This window comes from Argopecten irradians, chromosome 6 (assembly GCF_041381155.1).
Source record: "Argopecten irradians isolate NY chromosome 6, Ai_NY, whole genome shotgun sequence".
Lineage (NCBI taxonomy): Eukaryota > Metazoa > Mollusca > Bivalvia > Pectinida > Pectinidae > Argopecten > Argopecten irradians.
Genome location: NC_091139.1, coordinates 25,186,637 through 25,204,716, shown reverse-complemented (window position 1 = coordinate 25,204,716; position 18,080 = coordinate 25,186,637). Strand labels below are relative to the sequence as shown.

Below are 18,080 nucleotides of genomic sequence, written 5' to 3'. Positions count from 1 at the left end.
AAACTATAAAGTCAGTAATGGATTTTCAAAATTTAATCAGTAGCTTTCATGATCAAAGCTGAGGGTGGATTGACAAACACACTGGCAGTCGTAAAGTAATGGTGTTGGCTTTTGTCCTCGCTTCTTCTCTACTATATCTGCTACATCGCACTACATCAACAAATCGTATTTGGAAAATTTATGAAATTGTTAAATCAAAGAATTGTTTCCCTTTGGAAAAAAAAGAGTAATGTAATCTGCGGTAATTTGTCTTGTGTTTTATCAGTATACCTGTATATATATATATAAAGGAGTTTCATAGATTTATACTGGTGTTCTGATACATAAAGAGGAGTTAATGAAATGTGATGGAAGTCCGAACTGCTGTAGCATGTATTGTTGGAGATGAAAGTACTGGTGTGATATTACAATGGATGTTGGACTTAGTTACACATACTGCTAATTAGTAATTGTACCTGTTTCATCCTACTATTGATCAAAGCTGTAGATACTTCTGTTCTGATAATGATACATTCAGACCAACATCAAGGTTATAGTATAGATACACACACAACATAATTATCTGTTCATTGAATTTGATGACAAAAAAATTCATTTATTACAAAATGCAAATCGTTGTGACCTAGGAGAATTTAACTAAGTTATGCAAGAATTCAGGTTGTGTACATAAAAATACTCTATTTCCATCTATAACTACAAAACACTTTCATATTGAAAAGAATATTCATGTTACATTTCTGTCGACATAAAGCGAAGAATTCTTTATATTTTGCAGGACATCCTGGTATGGGCCCAATGCCTAGGATGGGACCCGGGGGACCACGTATGCCTGGCCCTATGAACCCTGTAAGGACAACTTCACTATCTATTAAATACAATAGTTTTGACATGGGGAAAAAATGATAAAGATTGAATGTTTAGTTTGAAATTTAAAAACTTTGAACAAAATTTTGCTGTGAAATACATATATGTGTGAGATGTCCTAGTTACAATGCATTTGTGTGTTTCAGTACGACTCCCTACCTAACTATGCGGGTGGTATGAGAGGGCCGCCCCCTAACAGTATGGGCCCAGGAGGGCCAGGACCCGGGGGTATGCCTCCAATGTCTATGTGAGTAGCCATTCACGTCTATACTAGCAATGAAAAAGATGATATAAAAAATAGTATCAAGTATTACAAAAAATTGATAAATTAACATATCGCATGTAAACTTAGTTTTCCTTGTAAAAATGAGATAATTTGGTTAAAAAGATAATAATAAAAAATAAGGGATGGGGGTTAAATTCTGAATTCAGAGGTGTTCATTCTTCATATGATGTTGCCCTATGACCTTTGATAATTAACTTTGACCTAGTCTTAATATGATGTTTCCCTATGACCTTTGATAATAACCTTTGACCCATTTTCAGGCCAGGGCCAGGGGGACAAGGAAACAGACCGTGGCCACCCACAACATCATCTGTAAGTACATTGTATCTGAAATTTTACCTATCTATATCAACATTGCCGTATTTCTCCTGCAAAAAGCCTGTGGAGCTAACACATAGCTGTGTAAGCTTAGGAAAGGAAAGTAACAGTAGGTGGTATTTGTAATGAAATGAATTTAGGAGGGCTTGTTACCAGGCATGGGCTTATTGCTGGAGAAATACAAAAAATATCTTCAGTGCATACCGGTCATGTTACATGCAACATACTCTTATTCGATGAGATATTTGCTGTAACTGTATAATCAATGTAAACCCAGAAATTGATTTTTGATATTGAAAAAATGCGAAGTCTAGATCGGTATGCATTGAATTTCATTGATTGAATGATCTTTCCTGTTGTGTGTTTTTTAACTTTTTCGCGATTCAGTTAACTGAAACAAAAATTGCATTGGAAACCTTCATTCAAGGGTGATTTACCCCATTTTCCAAGCGCTCTGATGTTGAAATTTTCGTGTGAAAATGGAAAGGTCATTGATTGTGAATATGTTTACTCTTTACTTTGCAGATCAACTATTCATCAGCATCTCCAGGTAGCTATAATGTAAGTATATATATCTTAGGTTATTTCCCCCGTCCTCTTTGCTAAGTCAACAGTTCCTACATTCTCATTGGTTAGATCAAAATGAGATTGATACTTGCTACATTCTCATTAGTTAGATAAAGAGATCGATACTTGCTACATTCTCATTGGTTAGATAAAGAGATCGATACTTGCTACATTCTCATTGGTTAGATGAAAATGAGGTTGATGCTATACATTCTCATTGGTTAGCTGCTGAGCTACATTCTCTTTGGTTAGGTAATCCAGTTTAACAATTCCTACATTTTCATTGGTTAGATCAAAATGAGGTTCGCACTTGCTACCTTGCAAACTCTTAGATTGAAGTTGACATCTATGATCCCCTTGGGAATAAAAAGAAAAACTTTTTTCAGGATGATGGATGTTGTTAACTTTACAGTCTTTAGTACTTGTTTCAAAAGTCCAATTGGCCCCAAAAAATTCCTAAAAGTTCAGTTGACCTTAAATGATGCTAGTCAAGTATCTGTCTGACAGATTTTTCTGCGCGAAGTAAATTGTCCTAATTGGCTATTGACCTTTGTTATGGTTAAGTGTCCAGCCTCTTTAATACCTACAGTGTCAGTTTATGTTGAAAAGTGGACAAATTTGGACTAACGATGGACTTGGGTAATGGTTGTGGTCGCACAGAAGAGCTGGATTACGAGGTGTGGACATAATTGTCACCTTGTCTTAGTATTCGTCTGGTCAGACGACCCACAGATTCTGTTTCCTAGGCAATATTGTACCATTAGAGCAATTAGTTAAATAATCAGAACTTACTGATGAGAAAAGAGTAATGCTGATGAAAGCTTTCGTAACTGTCAGTATTGGCTCTTCAACAGTTGAACTGTTTAGCAGGTCCTTCCTTGATGTAACGCTGTGCAAGAAAAATAAACTATATCATAGATATAAAGGTCAGTTATTGAAATCCTGAAGAAAAATAAATTTATAAGATTTTAAGGAAATCGGTGACAGTTATATGAATTGCTGTTCTCTTCAGACTGAACCCCTTCTTACAGTGTTAAAGGAATTCACTAAAATGTCAATACTCTTAAGGCATTGGATACAAAAAGGTGACAAAATACATATCACTGCTACAAAGATGTTTTGGTTCCATTGATATATTTTTTTCACTCAAGTAGGTGACAACTCTCTTATTTTCCTATCTGATATGTAGATGACAAATTGCCTCCCTAGCACGTGTTCCTGCCTCAAGTTATCTGGTGTTCTATTTACTGTATTTCTGTCTAAGGTTCCAGGTGCTCCCTGTCCTGTATCCTTTCACAGGTTTTCTGGTGTTCCCTATCCTGTATTTCTATCTTGGTTTTCTGGTGTTCCCTATCCTGTATCCTTTCACAGGTTTTCTGGTGTTCCCTGTCCTGTATATTCTAAAATGGTTTTCTGGTGTTCCCTATCTTGTATTTCTATCTTGGTTTTCTGATGTTCCCTGTCCTGTATCCTTTCACAGGTTTTCTGGTGTTCCCTATCCTGTATTTCTATCTTGGTTTTCTGGTGTTCCCTATCCTTTATCCTTTCACAGGTTTTCTGGTGTTCCCTATCCTGTATCCTTTCACAGGTTTTCTGGTGTTCCCTATCCGGTATTTCTATCTTGGTTTTCTGGTGTTCCCTGTCCTGTATCCTTTCACAGGTTTTCTGGTGTTCCCTATCCTGTATCCTTTCACAGGTTTTCTGGTGTTCCTGCTGATTATGTTTTATTGTAGACAAGTCTGTCCTTGTCGATCATATCATACTGATTATGTTTGTAATGGTAATTAGCTGAGAATAACGAGCAAGAGCTAAGGACCTCTCCTGGGTATAAGTCATTTGTTATATACCATTGTTGTATGATGTGTTCCACAGAACAGTAAATAGGAATACACAAGGAGAGATGAGACCATCACTGGCTCTCACATGAAAGTCATATACAGCTCGTAATAGAAGTCATCCGTCATAAGAGCTCACTACATTAAGAGTCTCCACTTACAAAATGCACTGTGTTGTCTTCTGTCTAGTTCCTCACTAATGCAGCATTTCGTTATTTTTATCCCTATACTGTTGTGATGAAGTCCAGGGGAGGTAATTCAGGGTTTAAACATTGTCAGTTTGTCATTGGGAGTGTGTATTTTGCATCACATGTTGTGGATATTTCTCTGTTGTAATTCTATGAACGTTTCATTTCAGCTTGTGTATGTTAATTATAGAAGTAACTAACAATATTGTGGTCTAACACCTGTATGCTGTGAAACATCATATTTGTCAGTTTTATTTCAGCATCTGTAACAATTACTTCAAGTCTTTCTTATATTTAATTACAAGCTTGTCGGTGAACAAGAAGTTGCTGCATCACAAGGTTTTACCTAAATGTAAATCAGGAGCAATATATTCGATACTTGCTTATTACAGAGTTATCTGCCCATTGGGATAGGCAAAAACGTCTTTTTCTCTTTTAGAGGAAATGCTATGAGTTTAACTTACAAAATAACAATGTCACATTTGAAACCTTACACAAGGGCAGATAACTCTGTAATATGCAAAATAAACAAAAACCTGCATGATTTGTTATGGATTTAACTGACCTTGGTTTTGTTATTTCCTTCAGGGTCCCACAGGAGGAGGGCCGCCCGGTACACCTATAATGCCAAGCCCACAAGGTAAGTCCCTAAAACATTTCACCCATATTCTCTCTGTCTGCTCAAGGGAGATAATTGTCATTCCTATAGATATCCGGTTTGAGGCATATTAAACTCGCAGGATGTATCGCACAATAAATGTTCGACTGATCCCAGTCTGTCTCTGCACCTGTAGTGTAGTATATGAGAGTTACTCCCCCTGACCTTAAAACAAACAAGAGTTACCTTCCCCTGAGTTAGTTAACAGAAGATAGTTGTAGATTAGATGAATATCCTATATGTATTCTATTGCATTAACAATGTACAGCTTCTGATAACATCTGCAGGGTGTTTTGCCTTGTTTAGTCTTAGCAGTATTAACCAACTTATCCAGTAAAGGAAGCTATTATTTGTGTTCCGGCCCTTTCAAAATGAAAATGATAGAATATAGAGTGTGTGTTTTGGGAATTGATGTAATAAGCTTTGCCCTGAGCTAAACACATCCATTACCAGTCAGTAATTCTGTGTTCTGGTGATGGTAGTGTAAAACATGATTGTAATGCTGTTTCTCCTTGGTAGGATCACAAGGACCATTTTCACCAGCAAGCCATCAACGAATCGGGTCACGACCAGGTGAGAATCGGACCCCTAAATGGTCCGGGGCGAGGCATGCTCTGACCCTATCTCTATACCCTAATTGTATAACACCCCCACTGGTTGGTCTGTTAGCCTTTGGAAACAAAATTTGTTTAAGTCCAAAATTACTATACACCATTAACTTCAAAAAAGGGTTACTTCATCTGTAAGATTTCTGATGGAATCCAATTACAGGGTATGTGACATTTGTGATGAAATAGGGTTAAAATGAAAAAGAGTTTTTCTTTTCAATATCCAATAATATTGAAATTGCAAGCTTTTCGTAGCAAATTTTAATCAACGATAGTGTTATAATGAAATTACAGGCTTAACAGTATGGGCCTTCAATTTATATCCACTTGTGTAACAGCAATAATCTTGTTTGGATGGATAGTTATTATAAAATCAGGTCGGTGGAAGATTGCAATCAAAGGGAAACAACCTGGTCTCTATTTAACTGTCTTTTGAAAAAGATTTGGAATACAAATGGATTTGTAAAAGTTACGAATGAAATAATTAAATAGAGTTATGGTGAGATGTAATCTAATCATTTGGATCATCAAATCAAGGAACATTTGACATAAATGAAAAAAGATATTGATGGAGTTTAGATGGCTATTTTGTGATGCACTATTTCGCTTGTTTCTCCTCATCCATGTGTAGATGACGTAGAGCCACAAAAGATGCTGTGTCTAGGTAAGGTGCTATAACCAGATCGTGGCAAACAGATGGTGTTTTGTGTGGTGCCCTCATTGTTCCTGTTTTTCATTTCTTTCCATTTATAGTATTTTAGTGAACAAGTTTTAAATTAAGCCTTGTTTTGCGTTGACGAGCACTCATAACATCATTGGATCGTTTCGGCCGTTGACTGGTGTCACCTGCATGCCTATTCATTGCTTTAGTGGAGTAGTGAGATTTTATATCTAAAATGCTTCCACACTGTACACCAGCTTATAACCCTCTCTAGGTCTCCAGGGATTTATCAAAATAGATCTTATCCAGCCAAAATATATATACCGGGTATTTTTCTCTATAAGTTAAGATTAGATTAATTTTAGTTCTTTTTGAGTGTTTGGGTGAAAGTATGTGGTTCAAATTTTTCACAATCTTTCGAATGATCAAATTCACAAAACAACATCATTTTATTATTGAATTATTTTAAGATTACTGTTAACATGAAACCTTTGTGGTACACTTTAATCCATAAATTGTATCAAGAAAATGTATGCATGATAAATATTTAATTTTGGCATTGAGAACATTTCAATAGATACTTTGGAAATCTTTAATGATATAATCAAGAAATTTACAGAACTGAAATATTGCACCTACTTCAAGATTTTTCCTTTTTATGAGTTTTAAGCAATGCATGATGGGAAAAATTGAATTTCAAACATTGCATGATGGGAAACTTAGAATTGGTAACTGCATGATTTTTTTCAGAATTTTCTTTTAAAAACTTTTATGGTTGGTTATATCATACAATAAGTTTATAAGCCAAGTTTATTGGGTTCTGTAATTGTATTATTTGTCCAGCTCTGTTCACAAACAACAATTTGTATTAATAATTATGACATTTTGATGTGGATTTAGATGGAAATATTTGAGTAATAGTTATAAAATTGATTTACTGGCTGCTTGAAGGGATACATACATTAATGCTATCATAAATGTTCAGCTGATCATTATTACCACATGCTCCAAAATTCACTGGAATGACAAGGACAAGAAATTTATCACTTTGACTTCATTTACAATTTTCGAGAATTTAATAAACTAGGGGGGGGGGGAGAATGAAATGGATAGCATTTTAACTGGTTGCTATTTTGGCACAGTGGAAATTGACTGAACCAATCTTATATAATGGATCGTTTTGGGATAAAATTTTAGTTGAATGATATTTGAACAATGCTGATACTAAGGAATGTGAATTCATTGTGACACAAACAGCTAGATCTTTTACTGAATGTATTTGAAGAAAATTTTGAGTTAGTGAAGGGGTGGGGTAGATAAATTTACTGAACTTTTGTGTCAAGAATTGTTTAATCAAGTTGGATGTTTTGTTGGTTGTTTCAGATTCTACGAATTCAGGGGACGGAATGTACGGTATGATGAAGGGTCCTGGACCAGGAGGAATGCCGGGAATGCCAGGGGTATGTACAGCTCTGACTTAACACACGTCACTGTACCTCATCTCACATCAACCAAAGGATACATTGGTCAATGAGGTGTCTTCTCCAATCTTTAAACAACCAATAAGCTTTAATAATACATAACAAAGATGTGTTTCTAGCTCAAAATTAATTATATTACTTAGTTCAGTTCTTATTACTTTGAACCATTTGGTTCAACTGTGGTGCAAATATATATATAAAAATACAAATTTGTACAGTGATAATTAGAAAACAAGATGCATGGGTCTTCAGCCTCATTGACGACGACAGACACCCTTCATACCCATCTAGATTACATTAGAGCTGTTGATAGGGGGTTGGTTATTTCTGTACTCGTCTCTGCTTTTCCTATACATTTTGCTATCGGATTGTTTGCAGCAATTTCCTAATATACCAGGCGGGCCAGATGGACAAATGGGTATGGGGCCAGAAATGGGATCCGTAATGAATGGTGGTAAGTCCTACCATAGCCCTGTGTTCTTTTGTTGAATTTGTAATTGTCCCTGCAAGATCTGTTTTCAATTTTAATGGAAGAAAACATGCAATCCAATATTTCTTCACAGAAACTGTTTTGCCATTTGCATAATGACTTCCTCTGTATGACTTGCTGAACATCTGAATATCAAACCATCTTGTCAAAAGCTGATTTTACATGACTGAGTTAATCTTTCAAGGTTAATCAATTTTGCTTGCTTAGAAACAAAGGTGCATTATGGAATTCATCCCATGCACTAAAAAACTGCTGTATTCTTGCGTGAGAAGCAAAGCATATGTTCTCCAAATCATTTTTGCAATTTTGGCCATGACTGGTGTACCAGGTCGGCCAAAACTAGTGTTGTGGCCTAGCTTGTGATGCGCGGTTTGCTCTTACAGGTGATATAGATGGTATGAAGAACTCCCCAGCGAACGGTCCCGGGACGCCGAGGGACGATCTGCCACCCGTGAGCGGGGCTGTTTCGGGAGATATGGGTGGCTACCCCAGCCTAGGCTACCAAGATAATGTAAGTCAGATGAACATGTGAGGGGTCGTACAGGCCCATTCTTCCTCGCCCATTGATGCTCAACTCTCCACCACAACCTAACGGGCAGTCCCATATATAGTTATATGTATTCTGTTGACAGGAAGTCCTCAAGCATTAATGGTTTCTTCAACAGTCAAACTCTGCTAGGTACAGCAGGGAACACTTTAAATAATTTTCAAATATAATGCTTAAAAAATCTATTTGAAAATTCACTTTAAAAAAAAAAATGAATATTATTCGATTGGCTATTTACTGTAATAGATATTGATGGGTTGGTTGTGAGATCAATTGGCCAATTACTTAAGAGAGAATGCTGAGTCCCATGCTCCGTCACTCAAAACTCACTTACTCACTTTTTACGTATTCACTCACTTGCTCACTCACTTCAGTACAATGATGACGTAGATTGTATATGCTTGACTCACTACTGTGTCTTCTGTGTCACTATGAGCCAGCTCTTCGCTCGTCTTTGGCTGGTGGATTCTTTATTCTGCATGCTGTGTATGTACATTTCTCCATCTCTACTGCTTAACCTATGCGTGAACTCTCTGGCTTAAGTTTTTTCATTTTCTTTTTACTTATTTTTTTTAATTTTATTTCCTTGTTTTGTGTTTTGTCTCAAGAAAAAAAGGTTTCTTCAGTATCATATTTATATATATATATATTATCATTATGCATATTGCTTACTTATTCTGTGTGACTTATATAGTCAACTGTCAAACAATCTTGATGGTTACTGGAGTGTAAAACAATTTTTTTTAACATTTCTAAGATACAATTTTGGATTAAATGCATTGCAATTGTTGGTATAATCCAAATCACTGTTGCCATGGCAATCTTTCCACGGGTGAATGAATGCCTTTTACTATTACGGCCTAAAATTCCCTATAACTCTCCAAGGCACTGCAGCATGACAAACTATTTATCTGTATTCAACAGCGCCTCTAAACCAACATGGAAATAGGACAAAAAGCTGAAACCCCTATTTCAACTACTTTATGAGAATGAACATAGCTATAATGTATATATACAATTCATATGCAACTCTGTACAGTTTTTGCATCCTTCTCTCACCCTAACCTTTGAACTATGACCCTTCTCTCTATCGAGAGCATGTCAAAATCAACACTTGTATCGTCACTTCCTTGTTATCACTGTTCGGGCAGTCTCGTCTGTCTGGCCCCTCACAAATAACTCTCACCTCCTTCCATAATTAAACAGCAAAATTGACCGAAGTTCAGGAAGTTGCAGGGTCATTCCTGTGCTTGTAATGGTAAAAGAGCTATTCAAAGACTTCTGGAAATATGTGATTTTAGTGTGGATAATAGTATATTAACAATATTTTTGTTTTAGAAAGCATTGGTTCTTGTTCAATTAATTAAAAATTTGAAACAGAATTTATTTCGAAAACAATTTTGCTTTTGTTTGAGTCAACTTGTTTAGTTCTAGAAATTTAATGGCAATTTAAAAATACCAGTGAGGTAGACAATTCGTATTGACAAAAAGAAAAAGGTCAAGGTCATATTGAAAAAAAATTAGGGGGTTAGTGTTAAGGGTATGCTGGGTGGGGGTGCACGCACGCTTTACTGATGGATCTTGTATATATCGTTTCACAGGATCAAACGGAGTCTGCAGCAATCCTAAAGATTAAAGAATCTATGCAGGAGGAGGCAAAACGGTTCGAAAAAGACACTGATCACCCCGACTATTTCATGTCACAATGAAGCGCGATTCACCCTTGTTTATAAGATAGAGTCTATTGTAAATTATTATTCTGTTATTTATAAGGTTTTGTACGTACACATCTTTGATAACTACTGTTAGAAAGTAAGGGAGAAAGAAAGAAAGATAGCGCGAGGATATTTGACCTACTCCATTGCAAACATACACAATGACTTTTTCCAATGTTATTCATGTCCAGTCATGAGTTATAAGAGGGTTGTTTTTTCTTTTCTTTTTTCTTTTTTTTTTCGGAGAAGCAAAGAATTTTTTTAATACACAAACTGGTGCTGATACTATGGTCATCTATAAACTTAGGGTCACAGTGGTCGACTACAGAACTGGGGCAAACTGAGCATACGTCCAACCATTTTGTCATTTTCTTTTCGCTTTATGTGTTCTCCACAAATCTGTCAAGGGAGAATGTATGTCATCTCGTCTGCATACTAACATCACCTTATGGATTAAAGAAAAAAATACATCAAAGATATATATAAAAAGGTTCCATATTTGGAACTTTATAATTAGACATCTCATATCCTTCATTATTCAAAGATGGATAGACCTTTTTTTGAGGTTTCCATTCCAAAATTTAGTGCTTCTTTTTGTGCTGTAGGAGACTCGATATAAACTGTGTTATCTTACGAATCGAACTATTGAAAAGGAAATGAAACCATTAAAGGGAGATAACTTTTGAAGATGAAATAACACAGTTTAACCGAGTTTTCCTAGAGATAAACTTTGGTGCTGCTTATTATTGTTAGTTGATGGCCTAGGATTGGGTGGCCCATGGTCCTCGTATCCATGGCAACGACTAAAAATCATTTAACATATTGCTTTAGTTTCTTCTAACAAATCATAGTGTCTGTTTCATTTGCATGTTAACTGCCATATCACAATTTTCTTTTGCCAAAGTCAAAGAAAAGGAAAATTAGAAGGTGCTTATTTATATTTTTTTGCATTTGAACATGCATCATTTATTTTCATTTCATCATCCACTTATTTATTTCATCAAATTATGGTGCCAGTTTACATGTTTGAAGCGGCATATGTGATTTAAGAGAAATCATTTTGCTATAACAAAAGAGAAACCTTTTTTTTTCTGTTGACTTTTTTTATTACATTTTAAGTTTGCAAGTTATTTTTGTTGTTTTCTCCCAAAGCAATGGCAGTTTACATGATCCTACTATGTATAATTGTGGTTAACATCAGTTATTGCCTCAGTTCGTTCGACACACTACAGCTCTAAGTTCCACATCGTTCCCCCTCTCCAGTGGGGGTATGACATATTGTTCACCGTTGTCATGGCGATGGCCTGCATTCTGTCCCGTGACCACGTTGAAAAGTTGTCATCAGGATTGTTTGAACAAGAAATAGTCTTGAAGCCAAAGCAGAGTCCCACTTTTTATTTATTGTTAGCTTGTAGGAGCCTTTTTTATCTCTCGCTTTTGTATTAACAAGTTAACAAATCTACTTATTATGCCTCTCTTTAGTTTTATCTGCATGGACCGACTAAGCTGTAACAAGCAGTAAGCAGTGACAGGCCTAGCCTTGTTGTGGAATTTCGTTAGAAATGTCTTTTACGTCACAATTGGTACATTGTGTTACTATGGAAACCCACACAAACGATCTATATCGTCATTGATTTCTGTGTCCGTATTTTTTTCTTCTGTGTTGAGCATTGGCTTGAAGATTATTTCTTCAGTACACATCCCCACTTTATCTTTTGCACACATTGTTCAAAAAATCATTTCATGGACCACAAAAAAAATAAAACAGAGAAAAAAAACAAAAACAAAAAAGCATTATGAGGAAGGAAAAATCGCATAAACTGTTGTGATTTCATTTTGTGAATTTTCTTTTTGAACAAAACTGATTTGTTTTCTTGCTCTAGTGTAATTGGCTTAGTCAGTCGGCCACAGTGAAAGATATTGTGAACACTATATTGTAACAATGTATTTTTTTTCCATTTTATAAAATCCCCATCTCTACATGGTACATCTATTGTTAGACTTGTTTCTCCTCTCCAAATACTTTTTTACCAATAACGGAATATATTTTTCTTAAATTTGTATTTCCTAGATATCATTTCCTGCTAATTTTCATAAAAAAATATTGACACTTGGTTTTCCTGTTGATTCATTATAGAGGTCACCTTAGTTTCCCTCGTAATGGTTTGAATTTTCTCCATCTTGTCCATGAGCTATTAGTAGTTTTAAACATCACTTATCAAGTCCAATAATTGCCCATTATCATTTGGAAAAACTTGCCTGCCAAAAGTCCGTTTTGCCTTTCAATGAAAAATTATAGATATAATACATAAGAATTACGTCTGATTCATTTTCATTACCAATCCTTTAACCAGAGAATTTAAATATCAATTTGTAAAAGAAATATATAACTGGAGTTACTGCCCTTGAATAGGAGAAGTTGAAGCCAGTGGGTTACCATATAATATTTGTGTAAATAATAACACATTATACAAGCTTACATACAACCACCATGCAACTAATGCCACTTTTAGACTTTTCACCTTAAAGATGTGCCAGCTTTATTGATTGGTTACTCTGCAGAGAATCAAGTGATCTGATTGACAAATTCACATTTGTTCACTGGTCACATGATCCCTTTTGTCTTCCTTTCCCCCTCGGACATCAGCTTATAATTTCACTACTGAGTAGATTTCACAGCTTTATAGGTCACTGTTTAATTTCATTGCAATTTGACATTAATTTCTCGTGTCAGATTATAGCAAAATATTTGATAATACAATCAGTCATTGTTACTGAAAAATTCTGAAATTTCTCTTTTGATTTTCTTTGTAGTTTTATGGATAAAATGTATCAAAACATTCAATCATAGTGGAATAGAATGAAAGATAATTTACAGAAACAAAATTTTGTTGCTATAGTAACCAAATTTGGCCATTCTAGGTAATTAGAGCATTGTGGTGGCTTGTACTAGAAATATTTCTTTGTTTCTCTCATTAAATCATAGTCTTGTTTAACACATAGAATTAGCTCGCCATAATCCGGCGACTATTTGTGTAAAGTTTACCATGGTAGGTACTGGTCAAAGTGTGAAAGACTGTATACATGGGTGATTGAGTATAGTGAGCAGTGGAGCGTGACATTGAGGACTTTGGTTGCGTATGGTTGGTCGAGAATGGTGTGGACAGAGCTATTTTTCAGTATGTGTCTGGGTTATCATATAAATATATATATTATATATATAAAATAATTATTATAAAACATGTAAATTGTATCATAAGTGTTCCCCTTCCTCTCCCAAATTATGTTTCATAGAATTCTCCACTTTTCATGATATATATTTGAATGATCAAAATCGGTCCTGGTCAAGATTCCTTGACTACCTAGTAGTATTTGAACAGATTCTTTGAACAAGTATTTCTTTATAGGGTAGACCTGAGCATTTATCTCATTCTCCAATGTTATATATGCAAATTAGATGTCTCTGTGTTTCTTTAGAATCAAAATGTCATTGCACCTTGAAGAGTATGAAGAATTCTATGAGTCTTCAAGCAAGAAATCTTCTTGGAATATATATTGGCGTCGCACCCAGAAAGCGTCCACACTTTTCATTCACTTGTCTAGTTGCTTGTCAATATCTCTTTGCTCTTTTTGCAAAAGAAAAAAAATAGAATAAATTATTTGCTGTTATAATGATTTTTGTCCAAGAGGTCATAATCTCTAGTTTTTTTATCTCGTCCTTCAAGCTCTTTCTCATTCAGCCTTAAGTATTGTGTCAATTTTGAATTTCACACTTTTTGTTATTTCAATGAAATCTTCCTACAAAAATTATGCAAATATTATTATTACTAATAAGGTGATTAAGCTTTAAATGATATTTTAACATGATAATGAATATTTTCCTGAACAACCATTTTCTAAACTGATCCTGTCCCTTGGTTTACGCAGTGGTGAAAGCCTTCTTGTTAGGAGCATTTCAAAGTTCGGTTATCAAGGGACACAACTCACCTGGCAGCCATATTGAAAAAAGATTGCTCAACCGGCTCGGGATTAAGACAAGTGGAGAAGATGTGGATATTTGTGGGAGTGACCGAGAGGCTGGCCACTCACTGACCACGAACCTTGCTGTGTAAGCCTATACATTCCCATCACTTTCTTTGCTGAGTGTTCTAATGTCCCAGGAGGAATCTGTGTCTGATATCACCTGGCTACCCTTGAAATGACAGTGCACCGGTCCACATCAATGACAATGGGCTGGTCTATTGCAGATTTCAGGTCTAGTCAGATTGACCAATTAATATATATATTCAATTTCTCATCCTCTTACTGCATTGGGCTGGCCCATTGATTGAGCAGTCTATTGCAGATTTAGAGGGGAAATCTACTGCAATAGGCTAGTCTATCTCAATTATTAGATCTGTCTATTGTAGATATATGGGCAAGTTTTAATTTTAATGTTTATCTACCCTACTTCCCATCCTTTTACAGCAGTGGACTGGTCCACATCACGCCATGGACCTGTCTATTGCAGGTTTAAGGGAATGCCAGGTTGACCTGAAGGAATTCCAAAAAACTAATGTCTCATTTCGTATGAAATATATACTTAAGAAGAATACCACTATGAAGTTCCTTTGAGTTCCTATAGTTAACTGTATTTCTTTTTATGAAGCATAGCTTATCAAACTCTTCTCAGTAGATATTTAACCAAAATTGATTTTTATCAAATCATTATGTGCCTAGGTTTTGAACAGACACAGGTTCCACCCTAGGACTTACAGGAAGAAAAAAAACCATGTGTTCAACGAAAACCAAAAACATGCTGGTATTCCATGTTAAGGTTCTTTTATAATCTTCTAAATCTCTATTGATTGTGGAAAGCTGTAATGATACCGATAACAGGTTGTTGTTGTTTAAAAATGTTTTTATTGATGTGTTCATGTACCTCTTGTTTCTATGGTTACATTGCGTTGCTATGGAAACAGTACATTATGTTTATTTTGATGACACAGTTGGATCCAAGTTGTCAGTGTCAATGTCCAGCAATTCTGGCGGTCAGTTTTGTTATTCTAGGGGGGGACGGTCAATCTGAATATTTTACTTAAGGTGTATGACTGGTGCATACTGAACGCCAGCACCATTTAATTTGTAGGTTGTTTGTAGTTGTACATGTCATTGACAGAAAATTATAGTTTCTCAGAAAAATGTTTCACAGTTCATAATTATTTTACAACACATTTCAAATTTCATATTTCTTTCTGTATAAGATGTGAAGCTAATTATCAATATCTGGTGATCTTCATTCATAAAGTATTCAACCCATTTGAAAGACTTCTGTTTGGAATATTTTTCTGAGAATGTTGTAATTTCTTCATAGTATTGTTTCAAATACGCAAATTATTATTTACAGAATATTTTTCAATTGTTAGGTAAAAAATGTGTTGTTTTCTACAGAATACTAGGTTTAGAGTTATCTCCCTTCTCATTTTCAATCTCATTGTTATTTTTGTCCAAACTTAAGAATGCTCATACGGGAGATTCCTTATATTCATGATTGTATTTTGTATGATAATTTAAGATGCAAGAATCTAAATGTCCTGTGACATTTGTTCATAAGAATATCATTTTGTTGAAGTAGAATTGTGTAATGACAAAGAATTGTATAGCATACCGAAGATTTATGTCCATCATTTGATGAAAAGTCACATCTATTCATAGTGAGTCATTTTGATCAAACAGTTATATTATTATTATTATTATGTGATGTTGGTGTTGTGTTAACTTTGATACATTGACTTGTTACAGTTTCCACCCAACAAAACACTGACAGTGGGAGACTCGCATACTAAAATTTCACACGATTTGCCACGATCTCAGTGCCCATGTTCCGATTCGTTGATGATATTAATGATGATGATGATGATGATGATAATGATGTTTCTATATTTGTAACAGAAATTTGCATGTGAATATTATTATTAAGGGGTGAAAGTCACTTTATATTTTGCTGGGAGTCCACAGATGAAGATGTTCAAAATCATTCATTTTCTGGGTACAGTAAAGTGTTAATAGTATATATACATAGCAAGTATACATATGTATGTATGCGTGTAGGTGTATATGGATACATACATATGTATATATTGTTGAGCATTCTGGGTATTTATTACGCATTAATGATGCTCCTGGGAATATCAGGGGTCAATTATGATCATTATTTTTCCGAACTTTTTTTTTGCTTTGTAAATTGCAAAAGCAACCTTTTCCATATATTTTAATACATTTTCATCAATGTACATTGAACATATTTTCATGGCATATTTTTTTTTTTTTTTTTTTTTTCGACACAAATCATGGTATTCCTTTAGTGTTGATACTCCCATGGAATGTCTCCCCTCTTGGAACTCATTGATCAACATAAAAACTGCCGTGCCCTGAGCCTCATTGTACGACACACTGCCCCAGTGTTTGGTTGTGACTAGAGTGCCAGCCTGCCTTGGGCTCTGTATGTTGAAACAATATTTCTAAAATCCCTTCACGGAGCATCAGCAAATACAGACCATACGCCATATTGGGTAGATATGAATATTATTAGTGGATGGGGGTATGGGAATGATAAATTGTAGCCATAGGGGGAAAAACAATCAAAATTTGGGAATATCATATAATAGCATTGATCACTACATTTTTTTTTTTTTTTTTTTTGAAGAAGTCATTTTATATTGAATATATATATATGTGTACATGATGTGAAATGGAAAAGAGGCAACACTTTTAATTTGTTTTTGTTTTTTTTAACATGGTCTCATTTATGATCTGCACAACACCAACACAAACACATATGACAGTCTACAGTCTTCTGTTTTCATGTGTACAGACATCCCATAATATGTACAAACATCCCATAATATGTACAGTCTCTCCTTGTCTACCTGTGTATGTGACTATGAATGTGTTAGTTGTCATGGTGTCCACTTTTAGCTGGGTGTATCCATGATCCTTGTATGTTGCGATATTGTATATGATTCTTCTGTAGTCAGCAAACATGAGGGCTATGATTACAATTAAACATCTGTGAGACCATTGGAAATTGAACATGGCTTTGTCTTGTTTTTCTTTGTCGTTTTTTACTTACTATTTCATTTGTTGAGCTAGAACAATTAGAACAGCTTGCTATAGGACATCAGTGTGACCAAAAGTAGTTACTTCCCTTTACCAGAGTTACTTCCCTTTATCACACTAGCAACCTGAGTTACTTTCCTTGCTTTACACTTTGGGTAAAGTTTGACAATGGACATCAGCAATTGAAATGTTCCTGAAGGTATTCATATCCCTGTCAATAGTGGTTTGAATTTCTTGGAGAAAAGAGCCAATTAAGCTTAATGAGGTTATTTAATACCTTATTTAGCATTTGTGTTCTTCGAATTTCTGGTAGCTGATGTAAGTGATCATGATTTACTGCTGAAATTTATCAATGAGCTAGCCACCGCTTATTTAATGTTCATATGTAGTTATTTGTATTTAAATGACTTTTCATCAGAGATACGATCAGGAACAAGTCACATTTGACCAAAAGATGATACACGATTTCTAAAATCAGTTGTAATGACTTGCTGTTTCGTTGATAATAGTTACATTAGATGGCTGATTTATTGGATACCAAGCAGTTAATATTAGGTACGACATTTAATCGTTTTACAGGATTAATTATTATCCTAATAGTCTTGTATAGTTCGACAGTTCCTTAAAAATTACTATATCAAAGCAAACTTTCTCTATAAATATCCACTTATGAAATTTCATAACTTCAATGCATAATCATTCCTTAGGCCAAGCAATAAACATCAATGTTTTGTGTCTAACATCGCCTTTGGACTCCAGGCGTA

At 35.0% G+C, this 18,080-nt stretch overlaps 1 protein-coding gene across 11 annotated transcripts in view; it reads left to right on the top strand.

Annotated features, from left to right (window-relative positions):
- The window catches only part of LOC138325431 (single-stranded DNA-binding protein 3-like), a 105,193-nt gene extending 87,904 nt beyond the window's left edge, over positions 1-17,289 (top strand). For 5 of the 11 annotated variants that reach the window (XM_069271095.1, XM_069271092.1, XM_069271097.1 and 2 more), the window contains 11 exons: positions 776-846; positions 1,011-1,111; positions 1,411-1,462; positions 1,994-2,029; positions 4,647-4,698; positions 5,236-5,289; positions 5,956-5,988; positions 7,369-7,445; positions 7,845-7,920; positions 8,340-8,467; positions 10,105-17,289. In XM_069271095.1, the coding sequence (XP_069127196.1) occupies positions 776-846; positions 1,011-1,111; positions 1,411-1,462; positions 1,994-2,029; positions 4,647-4,698; positions 5,236-5,289; positions 5,956-5,988; positions 7,369-7,445; positions 7,845-7,920; positions 8,340-8,467; positions 10,105-10,212 (788 nt within the window). In that variant the 3' untranslated portion in view covers positions 10,213-17,289. The remainder of the gene's footprint in view (positions 1-775; positions 847-1,010; positions 1,112-1,410; positions 1,463-1,993; positions 2,030-4,646; positions 4,699-5,235; positions 5,290-5,955; positions 5,989-7,368; positions 7,446-7,844; positions 7,921-8,339; positions 8,468-10,104) is intronic. The other 6 variants (XM_069271099.1, XM_069271093.1, XM_069271091.1 and 3 more) reach the window with 6 other exon arrangements.
- Positions 17,290-18,080: the final 791 nt, after the last annotated feature.